General features: G+C 36.1%; 1 protein-coding gene across 2 annotated transcripts in view; it reads left to right on the plus strand.

Annotated features, from left to right (window-relative positions):
* The window catches only part of LOC126416063 (exportin-1), a 139,606-nt gene extending 125,054 nt beyond the window's left edge, over positions 1-14,552 (plus strand). For both annotated transcript variants that reach the window (XM_050083539.1, XM_050083540.1), the window contains exons 15-20: positions 1,049-1,234; positions 1,341-1,589; positions 1,680-1,805; positions 1,915-2,041; positions 10,214-10,464; positions 12,112-14,552. In XM_050083539.1, coding sequence (XP_049939496.1) covers positions 1,049-1,234; positions 1,341-1,589; positions 1,680-1,805; positions 1,915-2,041; positions 10,214-10,464; positions 12,112-12,258 — 1,086 coding nt within the window. In that variant the 3' untranslated portion in view covers positions 12,259-14,552. The remainder of the gene's footprint in view (positions 1-1,048; positions 1,235-1,340; positions 1,590-1,679; positions 1,806-1,914; positions 2,042-10,213; positions 10,465-12,111) is intronic.
* The last annotated feature ends 1,776 nt before the right edge of the window (positions 14,553-16,328 follow it).

Genomic DNA, 16,328 nt, shown 5'->3' on the forward strand with positions numbered 1-16,328 from the left:
ATGCACAGTGATTAGCAATCCATATCTGGTTATTATATTTTGTATGTGCTGAATAATAAGTGATTTAAATGTAAAAGTTCTCTTAAAATGCGTTTTTATTGAGGTTTCAACATTGATTTAGAGTTTAGTAACCAAACCGTGTATGGTAACAAGTAACGTCGTTTCTCAATGTCAGTGTAGAATGTTCTTTCGTCATTATCTTTCATTGTCTAGTAGCTTCATGTTTGAAATACAGATTCCTTGAAGTAAATGGTACATTAATAACGTCGTCCCCCTGCCCCATCTCTCCCAAGCCTTACTGGGATCAGCTTGTCAGTAAACTTGCGAAGTTTGTTGTAAGAATGAGTCACAGTTTGAAAATATTTATAATATTATGAGAAGGAAACTTGCTACTCACCATATAGCAGAGATGCTGAGTCGCAGATAGGCACAACAAATTCAAGCTTTTCGGACGTTAAGGCCTTCATCAACAATACACACACACGTTGTCAAAGCCCTTAACGGCTGAAAGCTGTAATTGTGAAAGTCTTTTTGTTGTACCTCTCTGCGACTCAGCATCTCCACTATATGGTAACAACTTTCCTTCTCATAATATAGTTACAGTCCATCCTGGATTTTCCAAAGTTTGAAAATATTAGTTAGATTCATGAATATAACACTGGAGGAAAAAATGGATTTAACCGTCAACAGCTTAATATTACTTTTACTTTAAAAAGGGAAGGGGAGATGCAAATTACCAGACATTAAAATCTTTCTCTCTATGGCAGTTGAAATTATTTTGAAAACAGGGCTAAGTTAGCTGTGTTTGACAATATGTTTCACTCCAATTGACAATATGTTTCACTCCAAAGGTGAGTGAGTAGATACTGTGTGTTTGAATTACACTTATTACAGTTTATTGTAGCCCAGCTTAAAGTAGATGCCAATTATATAGCTGTATTTTCCATAAGAAAATATACATCTGTTGGCACTTTCTACATTAGTGACTTCTGGCACATAAGAGCCACAGAACAGATAAATAATTGAATATTACTTTTTAATTCCACAGCTGGGCCGTATTTACTTGGACATGCTTAATGTTTACAAAGTGATGAGTGAGAACATAAGTGCAGCTATAGCAGTGCATGGAGAAAGTGTAACAAAGCAACCTCTGATAAAGAGCATGAGGGTAGTGAAAAAGGAAACACTGAAGCTAATTTCAGACTGGATCAGCAGGTCAAATGACCATACTATGGTGAGTGGAGATAAGTGACCAGATTCAGTCAAAAATAACTTTAATTAGTCTAATACAGTCAAATGCTAGTAACAATTTATCACCAATATGTTGATTCATCATCCAGGTTCTTGAAAACTTCATTCCTCATTTGCTTGATGCTGTGTTGTTGGATTACCAACGAACAGCTGTACCATCTGCAAGAGAACCTGAGGTACTGAGTGCAATGGCCACCATTGTCAATAAATTGGAAGGCCATATTACAAGTGAAGTTCCAAAAATATTTGACGCTGTATTTGAATGTACACTGGAAATGATCAACAAAGACTTTGAAGAGTATCCAGAACATAGGACAAATTTTTTCCTGCTGTTGCAAGTAAGATACTGAAAAACCACAACTCATTTAACTCTTCCTTTTGTGTATCCCTGTTACTATACAACTGACTGATTTTTCCACTGGTTGCAGGCTGTAAATAATCACTGCTTTCCAGCTTTCCTGAGTATACCACCTGCTCAGTTTAAATTGGTGTTAGATTCAATAATTTGGGCATTCAAGCATACCATGAGGAATGTTGCTGACACAGGACTGCAGGTCAGTTATCAGTCAGTATTTGATAGTTTCTGGTGATGTTAATTACATATTTACAAATTTAAAAAAGAGGTAAATATAAATCTTATGACAAATGTGAGTTTTGTTACAGATCTTATATCAGTTACTTCAAAATGTGGAGCAGCATGACCAAGCAGCACAGAGCTTCTACCAGACATATTTCACTGATATTCTACAGCACATTTTTTCAGTAGTTACTGACACATCACATGCTGCAGGTAATCAGACAAAACATATTGCATGCGGGGAAACATGGCACAGGCCAACGAAAAATTTTTTTGAAAAACTTTTTTTTACTTTGATAGCTGATTTTTATGAGCTGAATCCAAGTCTAGCTTTAGTTTTTTTGTATCACCTATAGTTTTTGAGTAGTATTGTTTTTATTATATAGAATAAAAATCCTCTGCTACACAGTAAACAGGAAAATTAATGAAACACTTTGTTACAACACAAGCATGATTTGTATTTACAGTGAGCTACTTAAAAGAATGATATGTGTTAATAGAGGTTTCACTTGCCAGCTGGAATTGGTTTGTATTTTCTTTCTCCTTTTTCTTTGAAGTTTCTTGTGTAGCTTTCTCTACAATGAGTCGTTTGCTGAACTTCTCGGTGAAGTAACCAACAGTAGTTGCCCATCATGTTGGTGTTCCAGTGGCCTTGGTAGTGTTTTTCCATCACTTTAATGTCCTGGTGGAAACGCTCTCCTTGCTCCTTACTAACATCTTCCATATTGCTCGGGAAGTAATCAAAGTGACTGTTCAAAAAGTGAACTTTCAGGCTCATTAAATATCCTAAACTTTTAAACTTCTTTAACATTATAGCTATAATAGAAACATATTCTGGATCTTTTTGATGTACTAAGAACTTGTAATGACTTGCTTGAATGATACCCATGCTTCTTTCTCATTTAAAGTCATTGTGGATTCGAAGTTATCATCAAATATTAATTTTCTAATGTCAGGTCCGACAAAGACGCCTTCTTTTAGTTTAGCTTCTGAAAAGTGTGGAAACTTTTGCCAGAGATATTTAAAACATGGTCCATGTTTAGGCAAAGCCATTACAAACTGTTTCATTAGGCCTAACTTTATATGTAGAGGTGGTAGGAGTGCTTTTTTTGGATCCACAAGGTTTTTGCGTAGAATGTTCTTATCACCAGGTTTTAAAGACTCATTCACAGGCCAATTCTTTCTGCACCAGTGTTGATGCGTGGCTCTACTGTCCTATTCTTGCAAGAAACGTGGAAATTTGGTAAAGCCACATTGCTGACCAAGGAGCATGCACGTTACTTTTAGATCGCCACATATCATCCAACCATGAGCAGAATAGCCTATTTTATTTAGCACTATTTCTAGGTTTTCATAGCTGTCTTTCATATATACAGAATGTCCAACAGTTATAGATGCATACATGTTACCATTGTGTAATAAAACAGCCTTTAAACTAGTTTTGGATGAATGTATAAACAGCCTCCAGTCATCCTTTTTGTACTCAATTCCAAACTCATTCATCAGACTTGGAATGTCTGAGCAGTACACTAAATCATCTTCTCATTGAAAAAAACTTGGAAAATTGCTGCTCTCTCTTTCTATACATGTATATGCTGGTTCCAACTGTCAATAAGTTCTTTTATTTTAGTCTGGAGCCAAGCAATTTCATTTACCCCAGATCCCTAACCAAATCGTTAAGCTTGCTTTGAGTAAACAATTTATGCTCTAAACTTTCTGTATTACAATGGAATTCATAATCATCTGGTTCATCTAAATCACATTGTACATCAGGAAATACTTCTGTTGGAATAAAATTTAAATCATCTGGTGGTTCAGGAACTGGCAAATCTACACCATGCCCTACTGGCCGGATGGCGGGTGGAAGGTTAGGGTAGCTTATTACCTTCTCGTTTTTTTTAATTATGACCAGTAATATCAACACTGCAAAAGTAGCAATCATCAGAATGATTTCTTGGCTTCCTCCATATCATAGGAACAGCAAATATAAAGGCTTTTTCCTCCTTTTTGGACCATTTTCTCAGATTTTCAACACGCACATAACATACCTTATGCGGCGCCCGAGATTTATGTTGATGACCTAGTTTAGATCCAAAGTATGATAGCTAAACCTTTTTCACAAAGTCTGTAATGTTTCTTTGATGTTTTTAATCACAAATTCACCACAAATATAAAAAAACTGTCAACAAAGTTTTTATAACCACGATTAGACGTTGTACTGAGCACATGTACAGGAAACGGGAAAGTGAGGTTAGGTTGACAGTAAACAAAACACCATCTGTTAACACAATAATAGAATCAACCTTTTTTTTGCCAGCAAATGTTTTTCGGCAGTGCTACCAATGTCATCTACATTCATTACACCTCATTTTTTAATCATTTTAACTATATAAAAGCTGTTTTTTAAGTTACTTAATTTAATACATTTAACTGTAAAATATGAAGAAATGGTGGGTGATACAGTTTTTTAAGTATCATATTTGGATTTCCCACCCTAAAAAACATAAGAATAAGGTATTTTCAGCAAAAAAGTTTTTCCATCATTGGCCTGTGTTATTAAAACCAAAGAGCAATACCTACCATGATTTAGTGGTGATGGCAACAGTAAAACAGGTTATTCAAAAAATTAAAAAAAATGACGCACTTTTATTACATGTAATAAAGCAATAGATAATTGTACATAAGAATATTCATTTAAAAACTACTAACTACACATTTACAAGTCTGTCGTATTTTGCTGTATTGTTTACAAAGAAAAATAGCTACCAGAATTTTTTAAAACTGTGATTTGGAAGGATGAATACCTATGATATTGGGCAATGAGATATTGAGTAGAAAGTTTATCAGTTAAGGAACTCTCGTTGCATGACAATACAAGTTTTGGAGCAGTGATATGTTGTTTGTATTTTCTTTTAAGCTGATTAAATTTGTTGTTTTTAGGTAACTATATTGCTCTAGTAAATATTTTGGGAACAACAAAAATAAGTCATTAGCAATTTACAGACCAAGAATCGAGAAGAATGCATAAGAAACAAAAGACAGGCGAGTAATCATCTTCTGGCACTCCAGAACCGATAGAAAATAGCCAGTTAGTGGACTGGGATGTTGCACGGGTCACACCAATATTCAAGAAAGGTAGTAGGAGTAATCCACTAAATTACAGGCCCATATCGTTAATGTCGATATGCAGCAGGATTTTTTAACATATATTGTGTTCAAACATTATGAATTACCTCAAAGAAAACTACTGTCACACAGTCAACATGGGTTTAGAAAACATTGTTCCTGTGAAACACAACTAGCTCCTTATTCACATGAAGTGTTGAGTGCTATTGACAAGGGATTTCAGATCGATTCCATATTTCTGGATTTCCGGAAGGCTTTTGATACTGTTCCACACAAGCAGCTTGTAGTGAAATTGCGTGCTTATGGAATATCATCTGAGCTGTGTGACTGGATTTGTGATTTCCTGTCAGAGAGGTCACAGTTCGTAGTAATTGATGGAAAGTCATTGAGTAAAACAGAAGTGATTTCTGGCGTTCCCAAAGGAAGTGTTATAGGCCCTTTGCTGTTCCTTATCTATATAAACGATTTGGGAGACAATCTGAGCAGCCGTCTTAGGTTGTTTGCAGATGACACTGTCATTTATCGACTAATAAAGTCATCAAAAGAACAAAACAAATTGCAAAACGCATTAGAAAAGATATCTGAATAGTGTGAAAATTGGCAGTTGACCCTAAATAATGAAAAGTGTGAGGTCATCCACATGAGTACTAAAAGGAATTAAACTAAAAGCCATAAATTCAATTAAATACCTAGGTATTACAATTACGAACAACTTGAATTGGAAGGAACACACAGAAAATGTTGTGGGGAAGGTTAACCAAAGACTGCGTTTTATTGGCAGGACGCTTAGAAAATGTGACAGATCTAGTAAGGAGATTGCCTACACTTTATTTGTCCGTCCTCTTTTAGAATATTGCTGCACAGTGTGGGATCCTTACCAGATAGAACTGATGGAATACATCGAAAAAGTTCAAAGAAGGGAAACACATTTTGTATTGTCGCGAAATATGGGAGAGAGTGTCACACGTGGGCTGGTCATCATTAAGAGAGAGGCATTTTTTGTTGCTACAGGATCTTCCAATCACCATCTTTCTCCTCTGAATGCGAAAATATTTTGTTGACACCGACCTACATAGGGAGAAACGATCACCACGATAAAATTAGGGAAATCAGAGCTCGTATGGGAAGATATAGATGTTCGTTCTCTCCGCGAACTATACGAGATTGGAATAAATAGAGAATTATGAACGTGGTTTGATGAACCATCTGCCAGGCACTTAAATGTGATTTGCAGAGTATCCACGTAGATTATTAGCAAACCCGGCAGTGCTTCACAACTGCTAAAAGTTTATGGGAATTGGTCAGAAGTCCTAATCTCGTTCTGCCCCTATCTTAGTCCATCCCCTCCTCCTTCCCCCATTCTGTCTATCCTCCCCTCCTCTCCCCCTCTCTCTGTCCGTTGCCTCTTCCCCTCTCTCTGTCCGTTGCCTCTTCCCCTCTCTCTGTCCGTTGCCTCCTCCCCTCTCTCTGTCCATTTCCTCCTCTCCTCTCTCTGTCCGTTTCCTCCTCCCCCTCTTTGTCTATCTGCTCTCCCGCCCTCTCTCTGGCCTTGGACCTTGTTTATTGTTATTGTAACGAAACCTTGATTGGTGGTTGAAGTCATGTAAAGTGAATGGGAATATGGTTGGTATCACTGGGACACAGAATATGAGAGAGACTTTTCCAGCTGGTGGATTTGTGAGGATAGTAGCTTCAGTGACAGTATTTTTCATAATTTTAATTTGTGAATAGGTAGAAGTACAACATTTTGGACAATTCACATTCCGTAGTAGTATTCTAATCATAAGCTGAATAACCTGTGAAAATTACTTTCCTTTTTTCTGTTAAAACAACTGCGAGCAAGAAAACACATCACACTTTTGGTGCTTTGAAACTGTAATATAAAGAGGAAGAATATATTTGAGAAAAACAGTTTTGCTAATCATGCCCTGCTATCCTAGGGAAAACTGACTGTGAAAAAGTGAATGAAACCACACATTTTCACAGCACAGCACAATGCAGTGCAGAATTTTCTTTCTCACTGTCAGTTTTAACAGAAAACCTACAAATTGTTGTTAAAAATATAGGCTATATCAGTATGAATTTTTAGAGCTTCATGAAAAAATTGGAAGTAAAGTGGTCAAACACTGTTCAAGATTTTTGCTAACAGTGTATCCTTATTGTACAAGGAACCAATTCGTCGTTCATTACAGACACACTATGAAAGAAAGAAACACAATGCAATACTGGATAGTGGAAGTTTCAGAGTTTTGTGTTCGCACAGGCACTGTACCATACACTCAACATGAGCATGATGCATTGCTTGAGGAACATCGGAATGGTAGTCCATTTCATTCCACACTTTGAATCAACAGATCCCTGTTTATTGAATGAACAGCTTCAATAATTCGATTTTCCAGCTCTTGAAGACTAGCTGCCGTAAGTGGGATTAAGACCCTGTGTTTCATGTACACCCACAGAAAAAAATCATAAGGTGTGAGCACTGGTGACCTGGCAGCCCAAAAGCAATGAACAATATCTTGTTGTACACTTCTCCCAAACCACCATTATGGGATGATGATGGTGTTAAGATAATGCCACACCTCAAAGTGAAACCAAGATAGGGTGCTTTCATGCATAAAAATGGAATACTGGAATCTTCGTGGTAGTGGCAGAGTTAGTCGTTTCCTCATGTCCAGGAATTGCATTCCTGTCATTGTTTCCTCCACAAGAAAAAGAAAGGTCAATGAACTTTGTGAATAAAAAGGTTTAAAACACATTCAGTTTCGGTGAGTCTCCTTGATGATGATTGTAGACGACACCAGGATTTTGTGATGCCCCCAAACCCTTACATTATAGCAGTTTACTTTATACATTAGATGAAATATCGATTTGTCCAAAAAGGTGAAGTTATTCAGAAAAAGTGTCCTCTACCATATACCGGAAAATTGAAATGTGGAATTCGTACCTTCTGTTATAGTTGCTGGGATTCAGTAACTGCAACTTGTAAGGCTTGATATGCAGGCGTTGTTTCGGAACACACCATGCTTTTATCTGAGGAAGTTGAAGTTCCAGGCCTGCCCATCTTGTGGACTTGCGGGAGCTCCATTTGAACACATCTCAGATACACTCAGAATTTACATCAGGTGTGCGTAGCTGACCAGTGCTCTTTCCTTTGCATGTGCAAGCGGCTTCCAAGAATTCTGTATACAAGTCATAAATCTGTATGTGTAGATGCAACTTCTTGCTGAATCAGTGACAGAATGCACGCTGCACTTGAACACTCTATTAACTTTGTGCAAATTCCAAAACACAAAGGATTTCTCTTGTGATGTAGTTGCCATTTTGCTACAAACAGCAGCACAGCTGTGTCAACCCTCAGAATCTTCCTCTCTACAGTGAAATGCACAATGTATTTTTATCTTCTGTCTCAGGATTTCCATAACAATGTTTCCCCTTTATATATTGCATATATATTTAAAAAATATGTAGCTCATATCCATCCAAACATTTATTAGAGAATCGTGAAAAATTTGAATTAATCAGTCAAGAACTTTGAGATGTGTGCTAAATATGTTTACCCTTCATGTATTACATATGTAAATTTGTATATTAGATATATTTAAAAATATGTTTTCCATGGCCATCCGAGTGTTTGTTTGAGTGATATTTAAAAATTTCATATAAATTGGTCAAGAACTTTTTGAGAGTTTTGATAAACAATTTGTTTTTATATAAGTGTAGACCGTAACAAGTCACACTTCTTAAAAATTGTATAGTGTGACTGCTTATAGCAATTTTTATTTTCAATTGAGACTACAATACTTCAAAAACAGGCTTGTCAGATACCTCGTACTGTGTGGTGGCTGTCCACAATGGAATGAACTCTTCCCCCAACCCCTTATTCTGTCGCCATGTCTCTGTTGCAGTCAGACTTCTGTCCTTTCGTGGGGAGGAAATTTGCAAAACCATGGATCCAAATCGTATTGTACTCTGTTTTACACGCTCAGTTCTAAGAGGCTGTTTTTATGTTGTACAAACTCTTCTCACCTTTTACTGAGAATGTGATGATAGAATACTCAGCTCATTCAGCAGGCTGGTATTGATTGACCAACATGTGATTTGTCTTCCTTTTGTCTCTTTCATTGTTTCACAGTTTTTATTAGTTCATATTATTGCTCATTGTGATTAATTTATTGTGATATATGTTTCAAGTTGATGAATGGTAATAATCTGTTCAGATAGTTTACAGGAATGTGACTAGGTAGAGTCATCCAAATCAGTGTATATTTCAATGAGTAAACCTCCTCATCATTATCAAGTGCTGTTGAGAAGATTATCCATTGAAACAAGACTGATTTGCACTATTTTACGTAGCTGTATTTAAATAACTATTCAATGTATACACTGGGAGGAGCTTAAAAGTTAAAGAATCTGTTGGCTGTCGATTTTGGAAGAAGTCTTGTTCATAGTTTGCTTAGTCTTATACGTGCTTTCTCCAGTTAATCTGTTTGCAGCTGTTTTCTGCCTAGTTGGATTTATCTTGCCAAATTGCTCCAGATAGATGCTTCCAGATATTTAATAATTGTGACTTACTCTACTGTTTGATAATGGTTTGCTTTCAAAATATGGGGTGTTCAGGATGGTTTAGGCATTACATTCATTCAACTATTTAAATATGAGTGCTTTGATTTCAATGTCATGTGGCTAAAAGACAACAACAGTAGTTTTGCTGTAGTTGAGTATATGCCATGAGAAATTGAAACATGTGAGAAAGATTTTGAAAATCATCAGTTGAGATGAGATTTGTTTTACTTTCTGATGGCTCTGAAAGATTTTTAGAAATCAAGTTCTTTGGTTCATTTGTAACTATTAAAGGAATGACAGATGAGTGTTTTGAGTTTATCAAGAGGTTGTTATTGTTATTAGAATAAGAGAAGTTACTTATTCTTGTGTGTTTTAAATCCCAGCACATTTATTGAAGGGCTGAAATGCACAGACGCTGCTATATGTAAGTTAAGTAGGTGTAGCCTGGTTTTTTCCCTGTATTCTAAATACGGGAGCATGCTTTTTTCAGTACCTGCATCACTTCAAGCAGATTTCCCACTGCTATACAAAATTTTACGAAGGGGAGTATTTCTAAGAATGGCGAGCTTGGCACTTAGTTAAGTACAAAAATCACAATGAAAGTTACCTTAATCATTAGGTTGTCAAGAGAGCTTTTCAAAACCAAGCACAATTGTAATATATTGATACAATATTATTGTGGTCTAATTTCAGGTCTGAATATGCATGCAACTATTTTGGCCTATATGTTTACCCTAGTGGAGATGGGGCGGATCACTGTGCCCCTTGGAAATTCATCAGATAATGTGCTCGTTGTTCAGGAGTTTGTTGCAAGTCTTCTTCGCGCAGCATTCCCACACCTAACGGATAATCAAATAAAGATAACTGTGCAGGGGCTTTTTAACCTTGATCAAGACATACCCGCATTCAAAGAACATCTGAGAGACTTCCTTGTACAAATTAGGGTAAGTATTATGCTAATTATTTCCAATAATAAATACATGCACAATATTATGTGCTTTATATCTAAAAACAAAGATGATGAGACTTACCAAACAAAAGCGCTGGCAGGTCGATAGACACGCAAACAAACACAAACATACACACAAAATTCAAGCTTTCGCAACAAACGGTTGCTTCATCAGGAAAGAGGGAAGGAGAGGGAAAGACGAAAGGATGTGGGTTTTAAGGGAGAGGGTAAGGAGTCATTCCAATCCCGGGAGCAGAAAGACGTAGCTTAGGGGGGAAAAAGGACAGGTATACACTCGCACACTCCTTTTTTCCCCCTAAGGTAAGTCTTTCCGCTCCCGGGATTGGAATGACTCCTTACCCTCTCCCTTAAAACCCACATCCTTTCGTCTTTCCCTCTCCTTCCCTCTTTCCTGATGAAGCAATCGTTTGTTGCGAAAGCTTGAATTTTGTGTGTATGTTTGTGTTTGTTTGCGTGTCTATCGACCTGCCAGCGCTTTTGTTTGGTAAGTCTCATCATCTTTGTTTTTAGATATATTTTTCCCACGTGGAATGTTTCCCTCTATTATATTCATATTAAGTGCTTTGCTTGACGAAAATTGAATGTATAAAGCTTATTGCTTGTGGGGGAAAAAGTTACACCTTACCAGCTTGCAATGAGATAAGTGTTAAGAAATTCATGTTATAATTGTATAAGATTTTCTTTGCTTTTCAAACATTGCCATGTAAGATTTTTGAGATCTTACTTTTGTCTTTTATCCGTAGCTATTGAGTACATAAGGCCAAGTCATGTACGTTTCCATTTTGCTCGGTACACAGAAGTATTTCTATCCAGTTCTGCAAAAGTACTATCAGTTTTCTGTGTGTTAGTGTTATTTTTGACTGGTATCTTAAACAAATTTCTGTTTTCATTCTTCTTGATTCCTCATTATTTTATCATCCACAGTCTTCACCAGTTCAACTGTTATCAGAGTAATTCCAACAAATGTAACTACTACTGCCTACCATAGCAGTGACTCAACCTGCTAACTTTGGTTTAAGTAACCTATGTTGTATTACTTCATTGCTGTAGCTTCTTCTAAACGTCTCTTCTTATGAACTGATATCTGTTCATGGTACTGGGATATCTAAAATGTGAAAACATGATATGTGACTATAGGTGTCCGCAAGAAGGGGTTCTTCCCCTCCCTCAACCTGCAGCCCAGAAGCTGGATTATAATAGAGTTTTCATTCATTATAGCATTCTCATACACTTCCAGAAGAGAAGGTCTCTAGGATATAGTAAGTTTTTTGTGGCATCTGTAAAATTTAGTTCTTGCGAAATGATATGCTTTGAAACCAAACAATTCATTTATATAAAAAATTGCAATTTTACATTGTCTCCCCACACCCTAGATAAATTTCTGCAGGCACGACTCTTTTCTGTGACTTGATCTCATATTTGGTATTTGTATTACATTGCATCTACAGTGAGTAACAAGGAAGAGTAGCAACCTGCCCCACCTTATTTCTCATTATGACATTTATGTGGCCTCAACTCTCTTTTCTTAGCAGTGTACAAATAATGTATGCACATTTCATTACTCAACTAACTCCATAAAGCACCAGTTTGTTTACTACTAATTTTTCATATTTATTTGCAGGAATACACAGGTGAAGACGATTCAGATTTGTTCCTAGAAGAACGAGAAGCAGCTTTGCTCCAGGCCCAGGAAGAAAAGAGGCGAATTCAGATGTCAGTTCCCGGCATTTTAAATCCTCATGAAATGCCAGAAGAGATGCAGGACTGAAGAAGTCTACAATCTAAGTAGACTGAAGTGTAATACGAGGGAAATATAAACTATCAGTAGATTTAAAAAGAAAAATGATTGTGCTTTTTGGCATTTGATAGGACCAATGGAAAGGGAAAGCAGAGGAAACTATTAGTTCAGTGTTCAGTGAAATATTTGAAAAGCTAGGTAATCTGTCAAGTTGCTGATGTTTTGTAAGAAGCTGGCCATTCCATGTATCTCAGCCTTGAAATGGAGGTTATGTAATAAGTTTGCCCATTATATCATTAGCTTCAACAAGCTTTTGCTTTTGGTCAACATCTCATTGTGGCATGAAAAGATGCTCCTTTGTGGCAATACAAATATTTTTGTATGTAGTGAAACCTCCAAAAATGATAGTCTGTATTTGTAATGTGTGTGTGTATGCACAGTTACATTTATCAGCTTGTCCATCTTTTTGAAGGCCATTGGTTTTACCAGGTTATAAGTCTGAAATGAAAACCGTGAACTCTCAACCCATTTCATTTACAGCTAGCACTCAGTGTTGTTTTCCGTTATTTATTTCTCATAAAATTTTCCCAGTAAAACTAAGAGCCAGCGGATTATTTCTTTGACAGATTTTTATGCTGAAATATCTCAGTAACAAATGAGATGATCAGCAAATGACATTTGTTGAGAAAGAATCTTAAGTTGGACTTTAACCATGGATGATTGTAAATGTTGTGAACTTGAAATAATGTGTGGAGGACTAGATTATTGTTTCGTGTTTCTTGTTCATGCTGTATAAATTGCCCTCTGTGAGGAGCAGTGTTGGTGTGTAAACAGTTTCATCTATGGACACTTGTGAATTCAGTGGCTTAGAAACTGTGAAGGTATATAAACATTTGAGTCAGTAACAGTGGTTTGGTATGTGTGCGTGTTCATGATTGCATTCACATGTGAATGGTCTTGTTTTGTATAAATGGTTGTATTTTTATTTTGTCTGTTTTCATTTGTAATTAAGAATGTGTGCTGTTCTCTACAATTCATACACCCTTGTAATGTAGATTTCAGAGGTGATTTTTGAATATGTTTGTTACTTTTGTTCAGTTACCTTATTTCTGAGAGTGGAGAAAATTGCATTTCTGTGACATACAGGCATTTCATTTTTAACATTTTTTAGTGTTACTTTTGTTCCATAGTTATTTAGTTATAATGTTACAGTTAGGTAGCTGAAACTGAAAAAAGAAACCCTAATTCCCATAAATATACTTGAGTACCATGTGTTCACACTGTGCTTAGAGATTAACACTCCAGATATGTTAGGTACTTCTTTGTGTAAAGCTTTAATGAGGATGGTTTGTGTACATTGCAGTTTGTAAATTGTTATGTCAAGACAGTATTTGAAATAATACAAAAGAAATAATATATAGTTCCAACAATCTGTAAATAGGTATGATGTGAAAATGACGCTTTTTTATTTTGTGTTTGCTCTTTCAAGGGTGTTAAAATTTCAGCTTCTCTCCAAGTCATGCGCAAAAGAGAATATAACGCATTGGTTACTGGAAGAATCTATCATATGGAAAAGTTTCCTACATAGTGTAATTTACTTTTGATGACTGTGTGTGAAGATTGTATGTTGCTGTTGTATAGTGTCCCTGAATGTGTTGATGGATGCAGATTCCTTGTGTAAATCTTTGCTGTTTTTAGAAGGAAAATAATTTTTTTAATCTTTCTTCCTATTTCTTGAAATTCATCTTTTGTTATGTGCTCATGGTAGTTCACTGTTTTAGCAATGGTTGTGAAGGAAGTCTTTAAGTCTGACAGTTTACGAGATTCCTTCATCAACTCTTCATTTGTGAAAGCAACAAGAGTTGCATTTAATGAGCCACACCTGCGTACTTATTTTCCATTATTGACTTTTCTCTCATTTATGCCTTATGATGGATGTTTTAGTGATTAAAATTACTTTGAAAATGTTATCATGAATAGCGATTTTTGGACTAACTTGCTTGGGGTATCAGTTATAGGTTTCATGTAGAGAAACCTATCTGGAAGCAAGGAGAGAGAATTTGGACAGCCGTTGATCATATTTGAGCTAATTTCTGATTGTATGTGTACGCCTTAGTGGAAAAAAGAAGGAAAGTAAGGATAGCACACAGAATGCATGAGAAACTGTTGGACAATTTGAGCAGTTGCTTCAGGTAGCCCTTTGCTTCTGTTCTAAGAAGAAAAGGAATGTTCTGCCCATGTTGCCCAGAGTTTGCGGAGTGTAAGCTTGAATTTGTAGGAAGCTCTTTGTGAGAAATAAGTTAATAAAATTATTTTACAGTTAATCACAATTTTTATCCTTAAGCTTAGAACACTGGTTTCCTGTATCAATCTTCCCTTGGTTGCCTGTTTTAATCAAAAGGTTTTTGTATAACAAAATATGAGCATCAGAACTGTAGATGACAATAAATTCTTGCCAAGAATTTGTTGTATGCAGCTGAGAGCAGATAACTTAGCTGTGCAGGTTTAGAAGAGGAATTGAATTCTGTGCAGTGTGGCACATTTATACAGGTGTTGAAATCCACTGGAGCAAAAGGAAGTTATTTTGCAGGTGAGTGATGCTAGGCCATTTTTATAGATTACTAGTGAGTCACAGAATTATTTTTCTTTCTTTTGTAATAAGTTAGCTGTTTGGTACAGTGTGACAATGAGAGTTAAATATTTGATTTAATAAGAATTAATTTTAATATTACACACACCATCCAATGTGTCAGTTAACATCACCTATTCTTTGGTGAAAATATTATGAATATATATTTATTACAGACATTGTAATGTATGGCTCAGTTACACGTACTGGGTGCATTAGTCAGAGAATTGCCAGTATAATTTAAAACCAATCCAAAGCTGGAAATAAATATAAAATTCTGATCTTTTGGAACTAAAAGTATATTCTTCACAGAACTGGAGAAAACCAAAGAGGAATTTTCTTTGTAAGCCATTCTGTGCTTTCTTCCTCTATGTTTCAGTGGAAACATCAGGGATGTTCTCTTTAAACAAACCAGGTATGTAATAAGAAAGCAATGTGTATTTTCATATGGAGAGGTATGGCTGTTCTGAAGCATACTTGCATAAGTAACTGTTAATTTGTCACTAGCAAGTTATCGTTATTATCTGTTTCAGTAGTTGAAACTGAAACAACCAAAGAATGTACAGGGGTTAGACGAAAATATGGAAACAGTGCGAGAAATGCAGGCTTGAACATAAATGCAGATGTTAGCTGAGCCTGCAGGTTACAATGTTGTACTTGGCAACAAACAGCACCTGCGCAATGTCCTCAGTATGTTGCAAGTGTCAGTAATTTTTCACAAGTTTAAAATATTTTGAGACATGAACCTTCTTTAGGAACTTACAAGCTAATTTTTTTTCCATATTTGGCACAGTGTGGTACCAGCTGTGTCTCCTAAGAGTCATCAGGTGCTTTTTCTCTGGTGTTTTCTCAGATATTTGCAATTTCATTTTTGCTGTGTGTAGCTGGAGTTGCCCCAAACAATTACTGCTCATGCAACACCCATTGTCAACACAAAGGGTCAGTTTGATTCTAGGTACAAACAAAATTATTTTTAAATTGGAATGTTATGTGTACATTAGATAGAGAACTCCCAAATTGGTGTAGTCCGATATGTTTTATCGATATATATTAACAGTACTAGTAGAACACGAAGAATAAGCAACTGTTCAGCAGCAACTGAGCAGCGCTTCGTGCTTGACGGTAGCAGGAAGCACGGGCCAGGACAGTACTGTTGCTGCATGAGTACTGCTTGTTCTTTGTGTTTTATTGTTCCTATTAGTATTTATCTATAAAAAAAGTATCACACTAAAATAATTTGGGGACCCTCTATCGAATGGACACGTAAAATTTTCCTTCAAAATTAATTATGTTTGTTACAGGAAATAAACTGATGTTTTCCCTCAGCATCACTTGATTTAATTCAACTTCATTCCACTATATACATGTTTTGCTTTTTTATGTTCATCCTATATCGTCATTCCAAGGCACTGTCCATTCCATTCAACTGCTCTTCAAAGGTCTTGTTGTATCTGTCAAAATTACAATACCA

Source organism: Schistocerca serialis, chromosome 8 (genome assembly GCF_023864345.2).
Source record: "Schistocerca serialis cubense isolate TAMUIC-IGC-003099 chromosome 8, iqSchSeri2.2, whole genome shotgun sequence".
In the NCBI taxonomy this organism is placed as follows: Eukaryota; Metazoa; Arthropoda; class Insecta; order Orthoptera; family Acrididae; genus Schistocerca; species Schistocerca serialis.